This window comes from Notolepis coatsorum, assembly GCF_963971535.1.
Source record: "Notolepis coatsorum genome assembly, chromosome: 8".
Classification (NCBI taxonomy): Eukaryota; Metazoa; Chordata; class Actinopteri; order Aulopiformes; family Paralepididae; genus Notolepis; species Notolepis coatsorum.
Genome location: NC_140172.1, coordinates 123,148,492 through 123,174,497, shown reverse-complemented (window position 1 = coordinate 123,174,497; position 26,006 = coordinate 123,148,492). Strand labels below are relative to the sequence as shown.

Sequence of the window (26,006 nt, the reverse complement as noted above, 5' to 3'; positions counted from 1 at the left end):
CCCCTGCCTCTTGTCCAGGTGTGATGCTGCTGTGTGCAGCACATGGGCTATGGCGTCCTCCGTGGACCTGTTGGGGCGATATGCAAATTGCAGGGGGTCCAGGTTGATGGGGAGGGAGGAACAGATGTAGCCCTTCACTAGCTTCTCAAAGCACTTCATGGCTATGGAGGTGAGGGCTACAGGGCGGTAGTCGTTGAGGCAAGTGGGCGTAGATTTCTTGGGTACAGGGATGATGGTGGACTGGGATATTGTCCGAAGGGAATGTCTCCTAATTAGCTCCAGAGCAACAAAGAGTTGAAGAGAGTTGTATGCCCCCCAAAAAATAACAGAAAGATTTTTTTTAAATGCATTTAAAATTGAAGAACGTGTTTTTCTTCCAGCGCACTGAATATCATGTTGATATATATGAGCTCAGTCTCATCGGAGTATCACCAAGAAGTGTGCCGATCGCACAGCCGTACAGCATGACATGGTTTGTTCATGCAAAAGCCCTTTTTTCCCCCAGCCATGTCCAAAAGTGGCAGTTACGCTGGGAATAACAAACAGTCAACAGAAAGGTTGTGACGCAGTTGTTTGCTCCATCGCGATGGGAATACATTCTGTTCAGCTTCCCGGAATCAGATCGTATTTAATCAGCAGTGAGAAATTGCATTATTTATGGCTGACTTCCTCATGGATTAAACCCATGCTTTTTTTACTGACCCCCTCTCAAACAGTATAATGTGGCCAGTTCTTCAATTGACCATATTTGCATGGCAGCCATTTTGCCCTGAGGGGTGGAAAGGAATCCCAACCTGAGCGTGGCATAAGAGCAAAATGGCCGGCAGGTTAATATGGTCAATGCACTGAGTAGGTGCGTCTGTATTCCTACCCCTCCCCATGCTGCCTGTAAATAATCCAGAGTGTTCATAGAGGCATGGTGTATGTCTTTTCTGCTGTGTGTTTGTGTGTGTGTGTGTGTGTGTGTGTGTGTGTGTGTGTGTGTGTGTGTGTGTGTGTGTGCGTGCGTGCGTGCATGCGTGCGTGCGTGCGTGCGTGCGTGTGTGTGTTATATCTAATAGTAACCAAGCAGTGTGGATGGAGATGATGCTTTTGGTATCCATCTTAAAAGCATTTTGAATATTTTAATATTTGAAATATTTGAATATGTTATTTGCAGATTCAAATAAAGCATGTGTATGTGCGTGCACATGCTTGTGTGCGTGTGCCTGTATGTGTGTATGCGCGTGTGTGTGTGTGCGTGTGCATTTGTGCGTGCATGTGTGTGTGTGTGTGTGTGTGCGTGTGTGTGTGCGTGTGTGTGGATGTGCATGTACGTATGTGTTTGTGACAGTGTGTGTGTGTAACTGTGTGTCTCCTCGTCAAAATGACAACGATTCAAAAAGGAGCCCTTGAATCAAAGTCCCAAAATGCTCTGGGAGGTTCACATTTCTGACGTAGAAGAAGGTGGGGGACCGTGTCAGGCACATATCCCACCGCAGTATTTGAAATGCTAAATTCCAAAAGCTCTCTTTTCGCCAGAGTTCTGGCAGAGAGTCTTCCTCCTCTGACCTCTCAGTGAGACCGCTGAGTCAGTAACAATGATACGTCCTGAAAGTGGAGGCTGGTCTTAATGTAGTGAGTGGACCGAGACTCTCAGGTCCGCAGGCCTCCAGAGGTCCTGCCTTACCGGACCAAGAGCACTCCAATTAAAAAGCCCATTCCACTTCACACCGAGAGGCGCTTCATGTGCAGTTTAACAACTTGCTGGGTTAGTGTCCCACGGCTGTAGTCTTTGGTATCTTCTTAAATCTAACAGGATTTGACTGGAGGTTGTTAGTGTTGAATCAGAATGAAAGGCCGGTGCCGGGCCTCACATTGTATCTGCATTCATTCGGGTCCAGTCACAGTATAATTGGAGCGATTCCAAGTGCAATTACTAGCAGAATTAGGCTGCGCATGAGGAGGAAAGCATAATTGTATAAAATAATCAGTCAACGAGCATTGTGCACACACGGGCTGTGATGGCTATAGGCGGTTCCAGTGAACTTGTGTTGCTAGGGAACAGCTTGGCCTGCAGCATGGTTTCCTGTTAGCAGTGTTTGCTAATAGCAACAACTGACAGGAAAACCAAATGTAGTCCATTTAGAATGTTTATGTTTTCAAGTTGAAACCGTCAATACTGTAAACATTGTGTACCGCATACTGTATGTGTCGTGCTGCAGGCTCCCTCAATGTGTAGATTATGGTGTAGATGATTGAATTATTGATTTGATTTGATTTGATTAGACATTTTTAAAGATACAAGATTCCAGAAAAACGTCAAGGATGCTACACAAAAAGTCAATACTTATTTCCATTGTGGTCCTTGGTCTCAGACAGACAAGCAATACAAAACAGGACCATAAATAACAATTTGACAAACTACATAGACATGAACATTTTAAAAGCAGTACAAACGTAGCCACAGGCAACAATGTATTCTTAACTAATACAAATATCACCTTCGATTGTATTATACTCTACTCTACTCTACTCTACTCTACTCTACTCTACTCTACTCTACTCTACTCTACTCTACTCTACTCTACTCTACTCTACTCTACTATGTTCTGTTCTGTTCTACTGTACTGGACTGTACTCTATTCAACTCTACTCTGTTCAGTTCTATTCTGTTCTTGTTCTGTTATGTTCTGTTATTTTCTCATTATATTATGTTATATTCTTGTATGTTATATTATATTCTGTTGTGTTCTGTTGTGTTGTGTTCTGTTGTGTTCTGTTGTGTTCTGTTGTGTTCTGTTGTGTTGTGTTCTGTTGTGTTCTGTTGTGTTCTGTTGTGTTCTGTTGTGTTCTGTTCTGTTCTGTTCTGTTCTGTTCTGTTCTGTGCTGTGCTGTGCTGTTCTGTGCTGTTCTGTTCTGTTCTATTCTACTCTAATCCAGCTCATTCTTACTATGTTCTCCTCCATACAGATGGCTATCCCAGGGAAGAGATTGTGTACAAGTGGAAGAGGAGCTCTGTGGAAGTTGGAGACATCCGCTCCTGGAGGTTGTACCAGTTCTCCTTTGTGGGACTGAGGAACACCACTGAGATTGTCCGGACCGTATCAGGTAAAGGGCTCTGGCTGCTGTAGAGGAGCCACTGTGGTCTTTCAACAATGGTGGACCACCATGCTGGCCTCCTATATATTCTTAGATCAAATCAAGAGTTATAAAATAAACGTCTTTAGATGCACTTTCTTTGTAATGATAAATATTTTATTAGAAAGAAAAAATATAAACTGCGCCAACTCAGGACTCCTATAATAATGAATGTTTATGTATTACAACTGTATTTATTTGACCTATATAGCCTACCCTGCCCCTTTAATCTCGAGCTATGCCCTCTTTTCTTGATCTTCCAATCACAGTTGTTGCTTTCCTAAGCAAACTAAGCAGTTTTGATTGGAGGATCAAGAAAAGAGGGCGGAGCTCAAACATAATCTAATTAACAGGTAGCCCATATTATGAATTGTTTGTTTAGTATATGTAAATAACTTTCACCACAGCAAAGTATTTCATATTACCCATGCAGTATTTATTCAACTTACTTACTGGCTGGCTGACTCCCCATTGTTGAAACACGCATGTGTAAGTGTTGTGGCCGTGTCCAGTTTAACTAGGATTGCCTGCAGTACTATCATGCATAAGTGCTATCATGCATACATGGCTCAGTGGTGACATACATACATGCATGGCGACCGTGACTCAGGAGGTAGAGCCGTCATCTGGTAATCAGATGGTTCCCGGTTCAATTCCGGCTCCTTGTGTGTCGAAGTGTCCATGAGCAAGACATTTAACCGCTAAAACTGCTCCCGATAAGCTGGTTGGCACCTTGCATGGTTGCCTTTGCCGTAGGTGTGACAATGTATGGGTGAATGTGAGACATGAGTCATAAAGCGCTTTGGATAAAAGCTCTATATAAATGCAGTCAATACATACATTAATTCATTGTCTTTTGGCTGCGTTCCACTTGGAAATAAAGTAGGAATATACTGTTGATGTTTGCTTGAGGAGAAAACGACCGTTTTCCCTAGACTCGATTTGTAGAATCATAGTCAATGGCCGTAGACATATTGTTTATGCTTGATTGTTTATGTTTATAATATTCATGAGAATTAATGTATGTAATTATGCGTAATGCAGCTGTATGGAAATCTGTGGAGAAAGTCTGTCTGGCTTTTCTGTGGCTGGTAGAGAAGAGAGAGATTTACCTTTGGCCAAAACAAGATTTATCCTCAGCAGATCAACCGTATTTGCCAGGCGAAGGGAAGCAAAGCTAAATAAAAATAAATGTATGTCGAACCAAAGATCCTCTCTATTTATCATACCGCTTAATAGCTCAGGAACATGTACTGCCATCTGAGCATATATTTTGGAGGCTTTAGGAAATGCTTAAAAGATAAAATCCATCATACAGTGTGTCTATTATTATCACCATCGTAATTATGCGATCGTCTTTTCCCCCCTCGGCGCGCAGGACTGCCGCCGTGGGCTATGTGTGGCGAATTGTGATCACTCATCCGCTCACTCACTCAATCAATCACGGACGATCTGACAGGGACTTTTGTAGGATGCATGCGCAGGTAGTGCTTCTAGTGATGCCTTTGTTTGCATTTCCTAAAATTATCACCTCGACTGCCGTTATCCCGCTTTCACTCACAAAATATCATCAGCTGCTTCTAGCGACAGCTTCATCTGCCTCTCCCGAAATCACCACTTCCAACCAGTATGCTCCTCACGCGAGACTTCAAGTTCAAGTTCACGTTTCTTTATTAGTTGTCATACAGAAGTACAGAATACTTTTATACAAAATGCTTCTTTCTGTTACGCTCCAGAGACTGTGCTAGGCAAAAATAGATAAATATAAAATAAGTATAGCAAGTATAAAATAGAAGTCAAGTACGTAGACAAAAGTGTTCAGTATATACATATATACAATGCTCAATGTAGAGTAGAAGTAACCCATACAATATACTATACAGTGCAAAGCAGAAGTGGGTACAATTTAGGTACAATTTACAGTAAGGTGTAATGAGGTATCGGTTGTAGTGCAAATTCTTTACCAATAAATATAAAGTGTGCTTAGGTGTTCTAAAGTGGTTAAAGTGGGTGCTGCAGTGAGGTGTTTGTTTAAAGTGAGTGTGTGCGTGTGGATGTGTGTGCTGTGAGTGCATTTGATGGTTGTTACATAGTGTTATTGTTCATTGAGCATCCTGATGGCCTGGGGATAGACGCTTATTCCGAGTCTCTCTGTGCTTGCCATGAGACTCCGGTATCGCTTGCCTGACCGCAGCAGTTCAAAGAGGCAGTTGTTTGGGTGGCTGGAGTCTTTGATAATTCTCTTAGCCTTGCCCATGCACCGCTTGTTGTAAATGCCCTGGAGAGTGGGAAGCCCCCCTCCAATTGTGCGTTCGGCTGAACGGGCCACTCTCTGTAGTCTGCTACGGTCTTGTGCGGTGCTATTCCCAAACCAGGAGGTGATATTGCCAGTCAGGATGCTCTCTATTGTGCATGAGTAGAAGTTCTTAAGGATCTTCTGACTGACTTGTAACTTCCTTAGGCGCCTGAGGAAGTAGATGCGTTGCCGTGCCTTCTTCACAACACTGTCAATGTGTGTGGTCCATTTCAAGTCCTCGGATATGTGGACTCCGAGGTACTTACAACTGTTCACTCTCTCAGCCGGTGCCCCGTCGATGCTGAGGGGGATGTAGTCCCTGACCCCCGACCTCATAAAGTCCACAATCATCTCCTTTGTTTTGCTGACGTTCAGGGAGAGGCTGTTCTCTTGACACCATCCCGCTAGAACCTTGACCTACCTCCAGGTAGGCCCTCTCGTCGTTTGCAGAGATCAGGCCCACCACTACTGTGTCATCAGCAAATTTGATGATTGTGTTGTTGTTCCGATGTGCCACACAGTCATGTGTGTACAGGGAGTAGAGGAGGGGACTCAGAACACAGCCCTGGGGGGCCCCTATGTTGAGCGTGATGGATGAGGAGGTGCAGTTGCCTGCTCTCACCACCTGGGGTCTGCCCGTCAGGAAGTCCAAGACCCACTGGCAGAGGTCATAGTTCAAGCCCAGGTCCCTGAGCTTGGCTATGAGTTTGGAGGGGACTATGGTATTGAATGCTGAGCTGTAGTCGATGAACAGCATTCTCACATAGTTCCCCTGCCTCTTGTCCACGTGTGATGCTGCTGTGTGCAGCACATGGGCTATGGTGTCCTACGTGGACCTGTTGGGGCGGTATGCATATAGCAGGGGGTCCAGGTTGATGGGGAGGGAGGAGCAGATGTAGCCCTTTACTAGCTTCTCAAAGCACTTCATGGCTATGGAGGTGAGAGCTACAGGGCGGTAGTCGTTGAGGCAAGCATGCTTGGATTTTTTGGGTACAGGGATAATAGTGGACTTCTTCAGACAGGTGGGGATGACAGCCTGTTCCAAGGACCGGTTAAATATGTCAGTGAATACCGGGGCCAGTTGGTCGGCACAGACTTTTAGGATGCGGCCGGGGATACCGTACGGTCCTGCTGCCTTCCTGATATTCACTTTCTTAAAGGTCTTCATCACCTCATGTTCTGTTACCCTGAACACTGAGTCTCCATCAGCAGTGTCGCCCCCCTCCATTGCAGTGTTTTGTAGGCTGGTGCTGTTATTCCCAGCCTCAAACCTTGCATAGAAGGTATTGAGATCATTTGCTAAGGAGATGTCACTGTTCAGCTTGAGGGAGGTGCCTTTGTAATCTGTCATCGTTCTGAGGCCCTGCCACATACCTCTAGAGTCAGCCTGTTCATATTGAAGTTCAATTTATCCCTGTAGCGCATCTTTGCTTCTATTACTACTCTCCTGACGTTGCATCTCGCCACCTTGTGGTCATTCATGTTGCCTGCCACAAGCCCGGTGTTGTAGGCTGAGGTGCGCGCTTTCAGAGCATCACGGACGGATTTGTCTACCCAGGGCTTTTGGTTTGGGTAAACTCTAATTGTGGTAGTGGGGATTGTTTCTTCCACCAAAGTACAAACAAAGTCCAGCACTGTCTCCATGTAGTCATTAATGTAATCTGTGTTATCTCGGAACACCCCCCAGTCTGTACATTCAAGTGCAGCCTGTAGCGTTTCCTCTGACTCCACAGACCATTTATGCACCTCTCGCGAGACTACCGGGGCGCACTTGAGACTTTGTTTATATTTTGGAAAAAGGAAGCTGGTCCGATTTGCCGAATCCACTGGCAGCCTGAGATTTGTAACCACATTTAAATTGCGAGTAACAATGGTCTAAAATATTACCGCCTCTGGTGTTACAAGTCACATGCTGGTAGAAGTCCGGCAATACTCTTCTCACGTTGGCGCTATTGAAATCACCCACAACCACAATAGCAGCATCAACGTTAGCTGCTTGGATTCTATTTACCTCGTCGTGGAGTTTGGAGAGCACGTCGCCTGTGTTTGCTTGTGGTGGAATATACACTCCGACCAGAATGACCGCCGTTAACTCTCTCAGGAGAAAGAAAGGCCGGCACTTGATGGATATATACTCCAGATTGGGGGAGCAGTGGTTCGAAAAGCTCCTTCACGTTGCCTGGATCGCTCTAATTGTTGTTCAACATGAAGGCTATCCCACCTCCCCGCTGTTTGCCGGATTCTGCTGTTCGATCCTTGCGGTGGATGAAAAAGTGATCGGCCGGTTGAATGGTGTGGTCTGGGACGTCCGGCGTCAACCATGTCTCGGTGAAGCAGAGAACATTGCAGTCTCTAGAATAGAATAGAATAGAATAGAATAGACTTTTAATTGTCATTGCACAGTATACAACGAAATGTCAGGGGAGCTCCCACAGACCGTAGTACATAATACATACATGAACACATAACACATAACACTGTACATAACAGAATATTTTAAATAATAAAGTGCATAATGGGTGGTAATCAGAGATTATCAAGTGCAGTGGTAAGTGCATGGTGCACGTGAGGGGACAGTCAATGAGTGTTTAACAGTCTAACTGCTTGGGGGAAAAAGCTGTTCTTAAATCGTGTACTCTTAGCATGTATTGACCGGTATCTCCTCCCTGAGGGAAGGAGCTGAAAGAGGTGATGTGCTGGGTGCGACTGGTCCTTGATACATTTGGAGCGGTGGAGGCAGCGGGAGGTGAAGACGGAGGTGATGTTTGGTAGAGGAGTCCCGATGATCCTGCCTGCCGCCTTCACCACCCTCTGTAGAGCCTCTTGCTCTGCCTTTGTGCAGTTGGAGAACCACACAGACACACCGTAGGTCAGCACACTCTCAACCGCACAATGGTAAAAGTTGACAAGGAGATTGTAGACTTTATTGCCTCACATTACTTTAGCTAACACTACCAAGTTAGTGCTTCACCTAACGTTACTTTAGTTAACCTAGTTAGCATATACGGATGCTATCCTGCACACATGAGTAGGAGATACGGACACACAGCTACAACCACAGACTGATGTATGGACACACAAAGGACAACAGATAACTTTACAGAAGTGAGAACATGCCGCAGCTAGCTAACATTAGCTATATAGTTAGCCTGGTTTTACGCATGCCACTTTCTAGGATATGACTAATCCCTGGAACATAATGACTACTTGCTAATTATGTAATGCTACACTAATTCCATATCACACAGTAGAGTTAGCATAGTGTAGCATTACACACACACACAGCCGGGAACCAGTGACATCGCTACCATTATTAGATGTTCACCACAATTTAAGTAGCAACAATTAAGGCAGCATGGAATGAGGAAAATTACAGGACAGCACAAAAGTTAAAACAAGCCGCTTAGCAGTGCAGGCTATGATAGCAACAACGTTCTAGCTGAAGCACTAAATTGCTTTTATTTCAGATTTGACTTTGTAGATGAACATAGGGAAATGTACAAAGAGCCTGCTCCCCCTGCAGTGTCAAACCTGAGCTTTGATGCTCATGATGTTAAGGCAGTATTTCAGGTATTTCTGTTATATATTTAGGATGCCTCTGGAGCAGCAGAGGGTTCCTAGGTTATGGAAGGAGTCCACTGTCGTCCCAGTGGCTAAAAGCAGAACCCCTGAGGAGCTGAATGACTTCAGACGGCGGTGTTGACATCACTGGCCATGAAGTCATTTGAAAGGCTAGTAAAGAAGGAAATGGTGGGGGAGGCTCTGTACCCCATGAAGAGCAGGGATTGGGGTAGATGATCAATCACTAGGGATGTTCGATATTGGCTTTTTTACCAATATCCGATATACCGATATTGTCCAACTCTTAATTTCCGATACCGATATCAACCGATACCGATATATGCGGGGTTCCCCCCCCCCCCAAAAATACAACATTATGCATACTTTTCACAATAAATAAAATAAGAATTTGTTCTTACTTGCTTGCCTGGGTAAATAAAGGCTAAATAAATGTAAAAAAATATATATTTGAAAACCGATACCGATAATTTCCGATATTACATTTTAAAGCCAATATTGACCGATACTATCGGACATCCCTATAAATCACATTACTCAACTTCCTGTAAACACTTCTGTTTTAGGATTTTCCATCTGCATTCAACACTATCCAGCCACATGTTTTAGCTAGGAAATTGCTTATGTATTTTAATCTTAAGCGCTGGATTATAGATTTCTTTAACTTGTACAGTAGGTCTCAGAGGGGGAATGGCTTTCTGTCAGAACAGCGCTCCTCTTCCACTGGCTCTCCTCAGGTCTGTGTCTCCTCTGCTCTACATTCTCTACATCAATGACTGTAGAAGCCAGCGTGAGGACAGGCACATCCTGAAATTCGCTGATGATACAGTTATCATCAACCTGCTCTGTGAAGACAAATCTGAATATGGGCCAGTGGTAAATGAGTTTTGTGATGAGGCCTTCCTCCAACTAAATATCACAAAGACCAAGGATACAGTATGGTCATGGGTCTCATTCCCGAACGGATTTACGACCAAACATTTCCGCTTAGGCAGATTTCTGCCGATTTAAGACATATTAGGGCTGGTAGCGCGATTCCCCAAATGTTCCTGAGATCAGATTTGAGCGTGGCTGAGAGCAGATTTAAGAGTGCTGAGGAGCACACTATTGACTAATTGAAAATTGTATTAACTTGACAGACTGTTCTCATAGTGATTCCTTCATGTCAACACTACAGGCCTTCTTGGAATTAATTACTTAATCATAATTAAAATAAATATGACAATATTTGTACGATAAGAAATTACGCATTTGATGTCGGAAAAATAAATACTATGGATTCATCTGATCACAGGGCAGCTGGATTAATCATATCTGAACCAGCTATTTTGGACAAATTTAATTTAATTACTCAGATATTCAAACACAATTATGCAATTATTGTGAAATGATTGAAAATAATAATTATTTAATGCCTTCTGTGGAATTTGTATTTCTTATTTCTTACATATCTGTTTTAATGGTATACAATACACAGACCTTTGTTTGATATAAACCTGCATTCCTTCGAATATATCATTAATCAATTGAACTTATATTGAAATACACTATATAGCCTATACACCAACACTGAAATGACAGTGGATGAATAAATAAATAAGAACTAAAGCTAATCGCATGGAAATAGACTGCATTAATATTCCATAACAAGTCTTGTATGTGCCAGTATGGCCTATGACGTGTCTAATGAATGAACAGTATAGGCTTAATATATTCTAGTTACTTGTTTCATTAGGATTTAGTAGATACTATATATATGCTCTGCCCTACGTACAGTATAAGTACAATCTGTATACAGTATACAGACTGTACCTATACTGTACGTAGGGCAGAGCATATAGTATCTACGAAATCCTAATGCAACAAGTCATTAATGGAATAATAAGCCTATACTGCGTTCATTCATTATGCGCTGCGGCAGGTGTACCACGAGCTGTACTATATATGATGACAATACATTAATCTAATCTCATTTTGATGGGTCGCAACTTGCATTTCTCCCAGACGGCACTGCCGCAGACTCGCAAGGCACTTCCGCATCCATTTTCGAACCGGCTGCATCATTACTTTGCCTTATAAGGAGCTCTGGAGGCGTTGTTTTGTATGCAAATGACCTAGACGGGAACGCATGTTCGAGTTTAAGACATGGTGTCATTCTCCAAGCAGATATCAGATCATATCACAGGTGCAACCGTTTGAGCCACTTAAGACATAATTACCAGCACGTTCGGGACTCAGAGTGTACTTGTCATTGATTCTGTCTCAGTCGGTTCCAAGATAAGTCTTCCAAGAGAACTCTTCGGAAAATTTTGGGGAATGAGACCTATTGTCTTTTGATCTTCTCACCTAACATCTCTGACCTTCATCAAAGGTTCTATGCCGAGGTAAGGTAAGGTGATAGGTGCCCCACAGACTCGCAAGGCCAAGTCTATATTGTACAGTTTAGATCACCCTCTTCAGTAACGGTAACAGTAACGTAATGTAACAGTAACGTAACAGTAACAGTATCTTAGCACTACTACTGTAGCTGATTCATTTATTTTACCCTTCACATTCAGCCATAGCCGCCTAGATGTAAACAGACAATTGATTGGCTATCAGGCCAGTATACTGTCACACTCCTACGCAGACCTGCCTCTGTACCAATGCGGTTAGATATGATCTGTACGTCACACAGCAACATGGAAAACAGCTCTGCCTCAAAGTGCCTTATTAATGTAACAAAAACTGACCTCCGTAACCAATTGTTTCAAAGAAAATGCGGTAATAACTTTTGACTGCAGGTCTGGGACAGCAACAATGTTATCAATCCCCAAGCACTGCACCATAGCTGCCTACTGCTCCGAAAAATGTACATTGGGTTATATGCAGATGACAATTTCCTGCTATAGTCTCTCATGCCTCAAGGCAAGCCTATGTGGCATAGAACAGCATTCTCTTGAAAAGGATGACAAATAACTTTTACAGTTTTGAGCTGTGTTGTTCTGCACTGCATCTGCTATTAGTCTGCTTGCTGTAGCCCTTTCTCATCCAACATTGTCTCGCTGCACCCACAGATGTGCAGCACAGGTGCACCATGGTTCTGGGTGGGTTTGAGGCCCTGCCCAGACGGAGACAAGTTTGGGTGTATTCGCCAAAGTATTTTATCGTATGCACGTTTCGTCCACACGGAACCACGTTCTGGGAGCCTGAATACGCTATTTTCTGAAAACGGATCCCAGAGTGAACAAATCTGAAGACGCCACCCTTGCGTTTCCAGCTTTACAAGCCAGTACGCATCTTTCCTGAACCGATGACGCAATAGCCCACCTCTCCCTTAAATCCGCATGCGCAAACCCAGCCAACAAAAAATAAACATCATACAGCTGCAGTTAGTCGCTTGTTCACCAACAATCTCAACATTTGTATTAGCGTTAGCTCAAAAACACAGAACCGAACAACACAAGTTATTCCGCTAGCGATAACAACAATAATACTTCCGGTCGGGGGGTTTCAAAATAAAAGAGCGAAGTCTAAAACACAGAAGCTATTGAAAGACGTTTATTTTGTACATTTGTGGCAGCGTTACAGCATTTTCAGTGGTTTCGTTTGGACACACATATTTATTGAGACGATTTTGTTTATGGAAAACATTTTTTAAATGAAAACGAAAAAGATGGGTTTCGTCTCTCTGTGTGGATGTGGCCTGAGTCTGTTTTGGCTCCCAGAGATAGTGAGTGTGTATTTAAAGAGATTTTCTTTAAGAGATATTCCATTTATTCAGGCTATTCCCTTAAGTGGGTATCGATCAATGGGAATGGATCTCATTTGGCAAGGCTACATTAATTTAGGGTAGGATAGAGTCTGGAGCCTGTAGATTCTAGAGGTCATTGTTGGCAACATGCAATAGCATTGTGATTATCTTTAGCATACAGTAAGCTGCTTATAGTATAGCATAGCATACATAGTACACTGTGTACAGAAAATGTTATATTTGACTCTCAGAGGACGTACATTCGTACCCAAATACACATCAAGCTGATGTTAAATGTATACTTGAGTCAAACATGATTAAACACAATTCTAGCAGTGTATTATGTTAGAAAAATGGTGTGCAGTATAGTGCCAATATAATAGTACTTTCTTAACTCATTCCCTGCCAACAACGATTTTATACGTGTTTGTCCACCAATCTTTGAACGCCAACCACATATATACGTTATTTGATCGTTATTTCTTTTATTCGCTATTTCTATTTGTTATCCATCCAGGGAGCCTGTGTTACCATAGGGAGTGAGTCTGAGATTGCAAAAGTCCAATACCGCCACCTGGTGGTATGCAACAGATGTTGCCATTCCTTTGAGACTGTGTATGGGGCTGTGCGTCGATGAAATTCCTCCGGGCGGACTTTTCTAGTAACCTGGACCAAGGGCTTCACCCGATCGCATTGAATAGTTCTCGGGACCCCCAATTCATTATGCTGTGGTGGGTTATGTCTTGGGCCAAATGGACATACAATCTACCAGATGGCAATCAAATAATTGGAATATTCTTTTTGGAATCCCACCGGCCACTGGTAAGAGCAATTTAATGTCAATTTCTGCTTGATTGTGCCTTGTTTTCATAACCATCGCCCTGATCAGCGTATGTCGTTGTACTAACGAATGACGTTATTGACAATCAATTAATCAGAAACGACCCCTCCCCCCTTCATGCATTCATGATGGAACATAATATACCGATCATATGCATTTGAATTTTTTATTGTAGCCTGTATAGGGACAAAATGCAAAATGGAGTATAATATACGTCGCAGGCTATTACTAGCCTCCTAGGAATTACCCTAAACCGCTCTCAAGCCATACTTATATTCACCACGGTATAAAACGGGAATATATGGATGGAATTTTTTTTTATCTTTTTCACATCTTGAACGATAGATACTCGATGTCAAATGGGCCATAGTATTGCATCCATAGCTATAATATAGAATATAGTTATAGCCAGTGATGTACCCGAACGCGTTCAATGAACGATCGTTCATGAACGCGTTCGTATTTTGGGCGAACGTGAACTGAACGTACTGTATATCCGCTAAATGAACGCAATTGAGAACGCGTTCATTCTCAGCGCTGTATAACGGCGTTCAAACGTGCGTTAATTCTCAGCACTCTATTATAACGGTGTTCAAAGATGTGCCAGATTTCATATGCATTTCAGCCGAAAACCCAGTTAAAACACACTGTAAACAGGCTTCAAATGTATGCGGAAAAAACCACCCGATCTGGCAACGCACCTGTCACCCCCTGGCTACGTCATCAGACTCCTCACAACAAGCAGTGGAACCGCGGAATCTGCGAGCAGTATCATGGACGAAGCCGAGAGCTGCAGCAGCACTCGCTCAGTCAGACTCTACCTCTAGACGTCGGCGTTTGAGCATTTAAAAGAGTTTAACGTTAAAGTCAGTACTGACTCAGAGTCGTCGACAGCAACATTGAGAATATGCAAACGTCCTGTTTTAGTTTTCATAATAAAGACAATTCAAGTAAAGTTTTTCCTCATGTTTTTGAAAATATACTGTAGAGATGAAAGCTGCAGCTACTAGTGTGGACTGAATGGGCGGCAGCAAAGCGTTATGGAAATGCCAGTATTCCGATTGCTCTCTGTGGTTCAATAATTTTTACAAATAATAGCTCGCAGCAACGTATTGAAAAAAGAACTTACAAAATGGGCCGTTCAATATCTCCTTTATGTTCGAAATGTCAAACAGACCTGGGTACCTACAGTCTATCACTACTTTTGGGAATTAGTGTTTATCCAGGTTCTGGGGCCAAGTGATTGATTGATTGATTGATTGAACACTTTATTAACAGATTGCAGAATGGGTACAGTACAGCTCAGTCATATATGATGAATTGAAAATGGGGGACCCTGATGTAAACAAGACGAAAGTCTTTCTCTGGTCTGCATCCCCTTAACAATTGTATATGAGCTGTACTGTACTGTACCCATTCTGCAATCTGTTAATAAACTTTTCAATCAATCAATCAATCAATCAATCAAACATACAATTGTTAAGGGGATGCAGACCAGAGAAAGACTTTCGTCTTGTTTACATCAGGGTCCTCCATTTTCAATTCATCATAACATGACATACATGACATACAGATAGACAGTACTACATCTATACATTTATGACATACCAGATTTGCAAATACAGTACTGTTTGTGATACAAAAAGAGTCCAGAAAAGAGAGTATATACATCTGACGTAGAAACTGTACATTGGAGGAGGTTGGGTAGGTGGGGGGGGGGGGGGGGGGGGGGGGGGGGACTGTACATTGGAGTTGTTTGGGGGGGGGGGGGGGGGGGTAGGAGGGGTGACACCCTTTACAATTCAAACTATTTTATAAACTTCTACTTTCAGCCCGGAAATGCATTCTGATAAACTGGATTAAGGATAAGCCTCCATTTTTACAAATGTGGTATAGAGAGATCTTCGGTGTGCTACCCCATGAAAGACACTGTGCAATGCATAGAGGCAACAACGCTTCCTTTCAGGAGGTGTGGGCCCCACTATTAGACTATTTTCCTGCTGAAATTTCTCGGATCCTTCTAAAGGCCCAGTGCCCCATTGTATGGACAGACCTAGGATAGGACAAAATAAATATGTGAATGGGCTCGAGGCAAGTGCAATACTGTACAGTGCCTGTCTTGGTTTGCTTTCCTTTTTGCTTGTTTTTCTTTTTGTTTTGTTTTTGCTTGCTTATGGTGTGGATGATGACATAGAGATGAACTGGAGGACCCCCCCCCCCCCCACTTGTCCCAATGTGTGTTTTTGTAATGTAAGTAACTGTACGTGAAAAATCTATATAAAAAAGAAATTCAAAAAAGAACGAAAAATAACGAAATTAGTTCATTTTTTAAACCATGAACTTTAGTTAAACATTTTGAATTATGAACTATGAACTGAACTAGTTCATTTTAAAAATTGTGAACTGTGAACTGAACTAGTTCATGTAGAAAGTGAACTTTCCCAACACTGGTTATAGCCCTGCAAACAAGATGACCGACTCCATTGGTTTAATGCGTGGCAGCACATAGCCATATCCCGTCCCCAGCGTGGCAGAGAAAGAGTTAATAAGAGAAGTCTGCTCACTCCACTGCCATCTTGATAATGGCAACTAACAAGACCTGACCCCCTTCTACACGTGCGTCATCCAGGGGTTTCTGCCACAGAGTCTGCCTCAACGCAAGATTGTGATACATTTTTCTTTAAAACACATATTTGACCTCCAAATGCAGTAGATTAGACTTTTACTCTACATAAAATAACATCCCGTTTTTATCATTTTCTCTGAATGTGTATTTCCGTTGTCGCCACTGTTGTCTTCAGCGCTACCTACGAGTGCTCCGTCTCCTCGTTTTGTACAGTGTCTGCTGAAAATAAAAAATAAACCCATAAACAATATATAATATAGCCTGTGTCCAAAATAGATTTTGGACTCGCCGGTCCTCTCTAAGGCAGAAGGAAATTGCCACATTATGCCTATTTTTATTACCTCGGTTTCAAGGCTCATTTGTCAGCGTGAAGTCAAGAGGAAAGATGATAGCAGCACAGAGCCTGTTAGACTGTGGGCTGACACCAGGGGTGGTCTGAATCTCCCCTGGTGGATAAATAAAGGTGTTCAATCAATCAGTAGTGGTACAAAAATAAAAAGTATACTTTACTGGTTTATCGATAAAGGGCCACATGAAAACGGTGGGAAAAAAGGTGTGTAAACACTAATTCACAGAATAGAAAAGGTGGGTAAACACTGATTCACAAAGTAAACGGCGTCCACTACCCCCCTGATCGAGACCCCAAATGTTTCTGGTGGATATACTCACATAACACATGGCTAGCATCTGAATACCAGCATTAGAATAATTTCTCGTATGGGCCCGGGACTGTGTGTGTGTGTGTGTGTGTGTGTGTGTGTGTGTGTGTGTGTGTGTGTGTGTGTGTGTGTGTGTGTGTGTGTGTGTGTGTGTGTGTGTGTGTGTGTGTGTGTGTGTGTGTGTGTGTGTGTGTGTGTGTGCGTGTGTGCGTGTGTGTGTGTGTGTGTGTGTGTGTGTGTGTGTGTGTGTGTGTGTGTGTGTGTGTGTGTGTGTGTGTGTGCGTGTGTGTGTGTAGGGAGTACCCTTTGAGTGGAGAATGTTTGTGTCAGTAGTCGCAGAGCTACACCGCAGGGATCTGATGGAATTGTCGAGAGATCTGCTGAGATAACTGCAAAACTGTGATTTGTTTATTTATTTCTGCATGCATTTTTATTTATTTAATATATCATACTGAAGTTATGGCCGCTATTATCCCTGCAAAGCTGCCCGGCGCCTGTACAAAACTGGTAAAGATAATTAGCCATTTCGCAAAAGTGAGTTTTTATTCCCTGCTGGAATCCGTTGACAGAGGAAAATGCTCTGTTTATCTTTGATGACAGCTAACAAACCAAAGCTCTATCTCTCCTCTATGCATGGCTGCCTCGACAGCTGTTCTGTATTTATGCGCTCATACACTCGTGCACACAAACACACACTCATACTGTACACATGCATAAATACACACACACACACATACACACGCTCATGTACATGCACATGCACATACACACATACATGAACACACCGGCAAATACTACATGCACGCATACTTGTGCACACACACAAGTGTATGTGCTTATATGAGCACACATGTGCAATAAAACACACACACACACAAACACATAGCCACATCTCCCCATTGTAATAGCTTTGACGTTACTAAACAGAACAGAGGTACTGTAGCTTACCACAAACAGCATAATAATAATCTGTCTACCACACACACACACACACACACATACGGAAAACATATGCATACATACACATACACATATTTGGAATATATACATGCATGCATACAGGTAGTACACACACACACACACACTTGTAATGTATACACACTCACACAAATACACGCTCACCCATACGCACACACACATGCAAATACACACACACAGACAAACATGAAACAGCATTTTGTACACTGTATGATTGAATGGTGAAACTTTGGTTCTAATCACCAATTTTAATTGAAATATGACGGTGTTACCATACAAAAAAAAAGATTCTAACATTCTATACTACTATCCCATCCGTTTGATCAAAATGTGAGCATCTTTAAAAAATATATAAAAAAAGATAAATGGGAGTGAGAGGATAGGTTGATTATTTAATGCTCCCCGACTCTGTTGTTTACACAAGCAACCATCTGGCGTCTTGTCAGATCAGAGGACCTTGACTGCGTTTGGGAGACCTCTCGTCTTACCTCGCTGTCCGTTCGGGTATTCGCCCTCCTTCAAGATTCACAAACGTAGCATCTGTCTCAGAAATAGTCAGGGGGGAGGGGGGGGGGGGGGCAGCCTTCTAACCCCAATTCGCTCTACAGCTGCTGGGTGTTCTGTGGGAGATTATCAATAAAGTAACAGGTTTTAATAAAATAAAAGACCACAGCAATGTAGTACCACAGCTCCAATAATTAGCTGTAAAATGTATTTAGCTACAAAACACTTTGGGATTATTTTCCAGTGGAATCTTAAATGATACATTGGGTCTCATTCTCCAAAATGTTTCAAAGAGTTCTCTTGGAAGACTTATCTTGGAACCGACTGAGACAGAATCAATGACAAGTTCACTCTGAGTCCCGAACGTGCTGGTAATATGTCTTAAGTGTCTCAAACGGTCGCACCTGTGATATGATCTGATATCTGCTTGGAGAATGGCATTATGTCTTAAACTCGAAAGCACGTTCCCGTTCAGGTCATTTGCATACAAAACAATGCCTCCAGAGCTCCTTATAAGGCAAAGTAATGACGCAGCTGTGTGTAAATGGATGCGGAAGTGCCTTGCGAGTCTTGCGCGACCCATCGAAATGAGATTAGATTAATGTATTGTCATCATATATAGTACAGCTCGTGGTACACCTGCCGCAGCGCGCGCGTGCACACACACGCGCACGCGCGCAGTATACTGTAGCCTACGGCGCAATGAATGAACACAGTATAGGCTTATTATTCCATTAATGCCTACAGCATAATGAATGAACGCAGTATAGGCTTATTATTCCATTAATGACTTGTTGCATTAGGATTTAGTAGATACTATATGCTGTGCCCTACGTACAGTATAGGTACAGTCTGTACTTATACTGTACGTAGGGCAGAGGCAGAGCATATATATATAGTATTTACTAAATCCTAATGAAACAAGTAACTAGAATATATTAAGCCTATACTGTTCATTAGACACGTAGGCCATACTGGCACACACAAGACTTGTTATGGAATATTAATGCAGTCTATTTCCATGCGATTAGCTTTAGTTCTTATTTATTTATTTATCCACTGTCATTTCAGTGTTGGTGTATAGGCTATATAGTGTATTTCAATATACATTTAATTGATTAATGATATATTCGAAGGAATGCAGGTTTATAGCTATATCAACCCCCTCCAATGTACAGTAAATGACCAAGTATGGTTTTGTCAATATTCAATGTACAGTTTTGCTTGTACAGTGTCCCCCACCCACCCCTCCTACGATTGTGAATCGTGACACATACTCTATTGCACATAGCGCAGAAGGTCACTATCACAATTATTTGAACTGCAAAATATAAATATACTAAAATTAGCACAAAAATTTGCTGACGACACAGTGGTGGTGGGCCTGATCTCTGCAAACGACGAGAGGGCCTACCTGGAAGAGGTCAAGGTCCTGGCGGGATGGTGCCAGGAAAACAGCCTCTCCCTGAACGTCAGCAAAACAAAGGAGATGATTGTGGACTTCAGGAGGTCGGGGGTCAAGGACTACAGCCCCCTCAGCATCGACGGGGCACCGGTTGAGAGAGTGAACAGCTTTAAGTACCTCGGAGCCTACATATCCAAGGACTTGACATGGACCACACACATTGACAGTGTTGTGAAGAAGGCACGACAACACCTTTACTTCCTCAGGCGCCTAAGGAAGTTCCAAGTCAGTCAGAAGATCCTTAAGAACTTCTACTCATGTACAATAGAGAGCATCCTGACTGGCAACATCACCTCCTGGTTTGGGAATAGCACTGCACAAGACCGAAGCAGACTACAAAGAGTGACACGTTCAACCGAACGCACAATTAGAGGGGGGCCCCCCACCATCCAGAACATTTACAACAAGCGGTGCAGGGGCAAGGCTAAGAGAATCATTAAGGACTCCAGTCACCCAAACAACTGCCTCTTTGAACTGCTGCGGTCAGGCAAGCGATACCGGAGTCTCAAGGCGAGCACAGAAAGACTCAGAAGAAGCTTCTATCCCCAGGTCATCAGGCTGCTCAACGAACAATGAACACTACACAACAACCATCAAACGCACATAGCACACACATCCACACGCACACACTCACTTTAAACAAACACACTGTAGCACCCACTCCCCACACTTCATAGCACACACTCACTTTAAACAAACACACTGTAGCACCCACTCCCCACACTTTATATTTATTGATAAAGGATTGCACTACAACTCGTACACCTTACTGTAAATTGTACCTAAATTGTACCTCATCCCATTCTGCTTGCACTATATAGTATTGTATATTAGTACACTGCATAGTATTGTATATTATATGGTAACTCAGTTACGTCTATTCTGCATCGAACATTGTACATATGTCTATACTGAACACTGTGACCTCATTTTCTACTTCTAATTTACATGCTATACTATGTTATTTGATACTTATCTTGTCTAGCACAGTCTCTGGAGCGTAACAGTTAGAAGCATTTTGTATGAAAGTATTCTGTACTTCTGTATGACAACTATTAAAGAAACTTGAAACTTGAAACTTGTCCTTTCAGGGCATTCGTATGTTTTAAATGGCCTATAAATCGCCTGAAAACGTCCAATATTGACAGAAAAGATGCAAGCTGATGTTTGTCCCAAAGCATGTTGCATCTTTGGAGTGTTTACAAGATGGTGGCTTGTATTAAAACCGCCATGTATTTTATAGAATGATGTTAAAAAGCATCATGCAAAAGCCACTTTGACTAATGCATTTTGAAAAATAATCTAATGTTTTTATTTATTAACAAATCCCTAACACTCTGGGATCCTCTGGTCCATTTAGGAAATCCATGAACATGAACTTGCATTGGTTTGTGATAGATTATTAGTTACTGGGTATTTCAAAGTACCTCATATTTGGTACCATTTTTAAGCTAACAACTAGCGCTTTCCAATGATATAAAATAAGTGTATGATTATCATCATAATTTGTATTATTATGGTTCATATGTAGTTGCACTTGAACTTGTTGAAATTAAAGATAAAGATAGAAAAATTGGAAGATAAAGACCTATTTTCAAGCACTTTCCTTGCTTATTTCAGATGTATGTGTAATGAATGGAATGTAGACAATCTTGTTGCAAATATAGAACAGCTGACAGATTAGAAATAGCATCTATTGTTCAAAAGTTATGATTTAATTAATGAAACTAGATTAGATAAAAAAAAATTAAATTAAATATGTTTTACATATTGTGATGGTAATTATAAAACTTTCATGTGTGTGTTAAAAATGTTCTTCAAACTTACCCCATTCTCTTCAGAACAATATGTCCTGGGTAGGGTAGTAGCGTGGCTCGCCCTGGGTCTCCCTGGCTCTCAGCCGATGCTGTTAGCCAACGCTAGCATGGGAGCTAGCGTCCAGCAGCTAGGCCTTGTTGTCAACGTTGTGGACAGCGACTCCTACAGGTCAGTTGGTGTGCCTGTACAGCAGAATCAGGAAGTAACGGGGGCAGCGTGATCCTCCCACGCGTTACTCCTTGCCACTGAGAGATCACGCTGTACAGGTGAAAAGATGCGATGGCTGCCTCCTCGTGTACCGGAGGGGACACGTGATGCAAGGCTTCGTCCACATTGCAGCCGACCAGTGGGAGGCATGGTCTAGCAACGTTCGAGACAGGGGAGGGAAGAATTGGACAATACGAAATTGGGATGGGAGAAAAATAGAAAAAATGGGAGAAAAAGTAGACCAAAAAAGATAAAATTAAATATGTTATATATACGAATATGACCCAGTGATGAATACACTAAATACAGCAATGTGGCTATTTGAAAACACTGCATTTGCTAAATAAATATGTCAATTGTGTTCACGTTAGTCACGCGTTAGCTCGCACAGCTAATGCACGATAGCCTGGCTGAACATTTTTGTACACACCGGTACTTTTCAAAACAAGCTTTTTGAGTGGAAAATATGACCAGAATCTCTGGAAAAACATCTCACAAACACTATAGACGGTCATAAATGTTAACGAATGCTATAATAAGTCCAACAAATTAGTATAAACAGTACTTACACTGTCGTTTCGAAATGCACAAACAAGCTCGGATTCCCCGGAGAAATTAATTCTTTGACCGAACGCTCTGGGAAAATATAGCAAAAAACTCGGTGCACCGTCAAGGGGGGCTTTTATAGAGTTCCTCTAAGATCTGCGGACTAATACTTGGTGTGATGGTAGTGGTACGTCTTCCAAATAAGGCCTGAAAAGATGGTGTCCTTCCGCCAAAGACTCGAGAAAATAGGACCTGAATTTTCGGCCGCTCCCATGTCATCGCGCCCGCAATATCAGCGACGCGGAACCGTTGGTTGCTAGAGTGGGTGAGGTAACACAGGGAAGCAGATATTATTGATAAAATGACATCATAACTAGGGATGCTCGATATTGGCTTTTTTACCGATACCGATATACCGATATTGTCCAACTCTTAATTTCCGATACCGATATCAACCGATATCAACCGATACCGATATATGCAGGGTTCCCCCCCCCAAAAAAACATTATGCATACTTTTGACAATAAATAAAATCAGAATTTGTTCTTACTTGCTTGCCTGGGTAAATAAATGTTATAGAAATGTAAAACAAATAAAAATAAAAAATTATTATTATTATTTTTTTTTAAACCGATACCGATATTTTCCGATATCACATTTTAATGCCGATATCGGCCGATAATATCGGTAGGCCGATAATATCGGACATCCCTAATCATAACTTATAACAAGAGGGACCCTTAAGAGAAACGTCCGTACTTTCCACCAATCAGCGCTCGCTCTCTGTGGCTGCCACAGCGTCTACTGAGGGGATCGCTCCGGTGCTGCAGCTGGAGGCTATTGGCTACTGACAGGAGGGTGTATTCCAGTTACGAGTTAGCAAGCAAAGGATGGTGGCTAGTATGACATCTACGGTCCCCACCATCTCTGCCCAGAGTGCCCTTGAGCAAGGCACCAAATCCCAAAACTGATCCAGGAGCACTGCACTCTGACCTCTCTGACTGCGGGAGGGCAGGGGTGTGTAATTTTGATTGCTTTGTGTAAATTGACAATAAAGTGAAATGTCATTGTATGTGTAAATGTGGTGAATCAACCTTATTTAAGTCCTGCCCACTTTCACCTTTGTAGTTCTCTTTTCTGTTGCTGAATTTTCCGTGGTGAAGATGCCAGCTGGTGTGGATATTCCTAAACTGAGTACATAATACATCTATATGGACTCAATTTGACACTTATATGGACTAAATGATACACTTATATGGACTAAATAATACACCTATATGGGCTAAATTATACATCTATATGGACTAAATAATACATCTGTTTGGACTAAACAATACACATATATGGACTAAATAAAACATGTATATGGACAAAATAATACACGTGTTTGGACACAACTACATGTCTAGCTCATTGTCCTCGTGACATAGATCATTGTTAAGAAAAATGCATATTCTACCCATTCTACAATCTGTTAATAAAAGTTTCAATCAATCAAATTTGATTGATTGAAAATTGTATTAACAGATTGCAGAATGGGTACAATACAGTAAGGCTCAATACACACAATTGTTAAGGGGATACACCAGGGTCCCCCATTTTCAATTTATAATGAATTTTAAGTAGGGTGCAACTAGCACCGTGCAATCCATTCTTTGTGGATCTAGCTGTATGTACAAGCATACACCCCTAAGAGTGCCCTTGTCTCCTGGTAACAACCGATGAGGTACTCAAAAAATTGAGCGCCCTCCAACCTAACAAGGCCACTGGCCATGACAACATCCCCTCCAAATTCCTCAGAGACTCAGCAGCCGCCATCACCCCAGTCATCACACACATAATAAACCTCTCCATAAAACAGGGACATGTCCCCAAGGACTTCAAAATTGCGAGAGTGACCCCTCTGCACAAAAAGGGCAGCAAATTAGACCCAGGCAACTACCGCCCTGTTTCTATTCTTACCTCCATCTCGAAAGTCATGGAGAAAATAGTCTACGAACAGGTCGAAAAGTACCTGGCGGAAAAAAATCTAATCTACGAATTCCAATCTGGCTTCAGAACGTCCCACTCCACTGACACATGCCTTCTCTATTTGAACGACCACATCAAACAAGAGGTGGACGCGGGCAAATACTGCAGCATGGTCATGCTGGACCTACAAAAGGCCTTCGACACTGTCAATCACTCCATTCTGATTGACAAGCTAAAAGCAATTGGTTTTGATAGTTTATCAGTGAGCTGGATGCAATCCTACCTGGAGGGGAGAGAACAGATGGTGGAGGTAAACGGTGCTCTATCCCCCCCCCCCCTCACAGTGAGCTGTGGTGTTCCACAAGGAAGCATACTAGGACCGCTACTGTTCCTAATTTATGCAAATTACATGTCGTCAGCATGTGACTGCAACTTGTTCCTGTTTGCGGACGACTCAGCCCTGCTGGTCTCTGACAAGAACAAGTTGCAGGTTGAAAAAACCCTCAGCTCGGAACTAGGCAAAATCTGCATATGGCTCGCTGATAACAAACTATCATTACACATGGGCAAAACAAAGTCCATTCTCTTCGGTTCAAATAACAAACTCAGCAAGACCGACGGCTTCTCAGTTACAGTGGGTGACAATATTGTCACAAGGAAAGATGAAATTACCTACCTGGGTTCCATCCTAGAGGCAAATCTTTCCTGTGACAAAATGGCATCCAATGTAATAAAAAAAGTCAACCAACGAACTAGATTCTTGTACTGGATCTCCTCTCTGGTAAACAAGAATACCCTGAAGACTCTGGCAGGAGCACTCATTCAAGGGTACTACGACTATGCTTGCACCTCATGGTACCAAAGCACCTCAAAAGCGCTAAAAACAAGATTACAAACATCACAAAACAAACTGGTCAGACTACTACTTGACCTTACCCCTAGAACCCACCTCACCCCTGCCCACTTTGACAACCTAGGATGGCTTAGAGTAGACGACAGAGTACAGCAACTTGCAATGGGCCTGGTCTACAAGATACACTATACGACTAAGGTACCCATGTACATGTCAAAATACTTCCCAAAGGTCAGTGAATACCACGACCACAACACCAGAGGAAGCTCAACAAATCATGTTAAACCCAGATTCGGCTCAAGCAAGGGAATAAACACGTTTCGCAATTATGCCACATCAATGTGGAACGCCCTACCCAAAGCTGTAAAGGAATGTGAATCCCTACCCACATTCAAAACCGCTCTTAAAGAGCACCTACGGGAGGCTGCAATTCTAAACTGGCCACCGTAAATGTCCAAACCCCCCCACCCCCTCCTAATAGACAGTCTCCTCCCCACCGCATGTATATATTCTCTCCCCACCGTATATTTCTCTCCCACCCACCCACCCCCTCCAAATGTACAGTCTCCTCCCCACCATATGTATATTTCTCTCCCACCCACCCACCCCCTCCTAATGTACAGTCCCCTCCCCATCATATGTATATACTCTGTCAGGATCTATGGGTAACAATACCGTATATTTGAATACCGTTTATGTCACAAATGTATCAGTACTAAATACCTGTATGTCCCTATGCCATAAATGTCATGTATGTTGTGTATGTCATAAATGTCAATATGAATTGAAAATGGGGGACCCTGATGTAA

The 26,006-nt window shown here is 42.5% G+C and overlaps 1 protein-coding gene across 1 annotated transcript in view; it reads left to right on the top strand.

Moving 5' to 3' along the window:
- LOC311233191 (gamma-aminobutyric acid receptor subunit gamma-2-like) overlaps positions 1-26,006 on the top strand; it is a gene marked incomplete at its 3' end in the record, with an annotated part of 672,918 nt that overhangs the window by 601,273 nt on the left and 45,639 nt on the right. Inside the window, exon 6 of the mRNA XM_084320108.1 lies at positions 2,953-3,090. Coding sequence (XP_084176234.1) covers positions 2,953-3,090 — 138 coding nt within the window. The remainder of the gene's footprint in view (positions 1-2,952; positions 3,091-26,006) is intronic.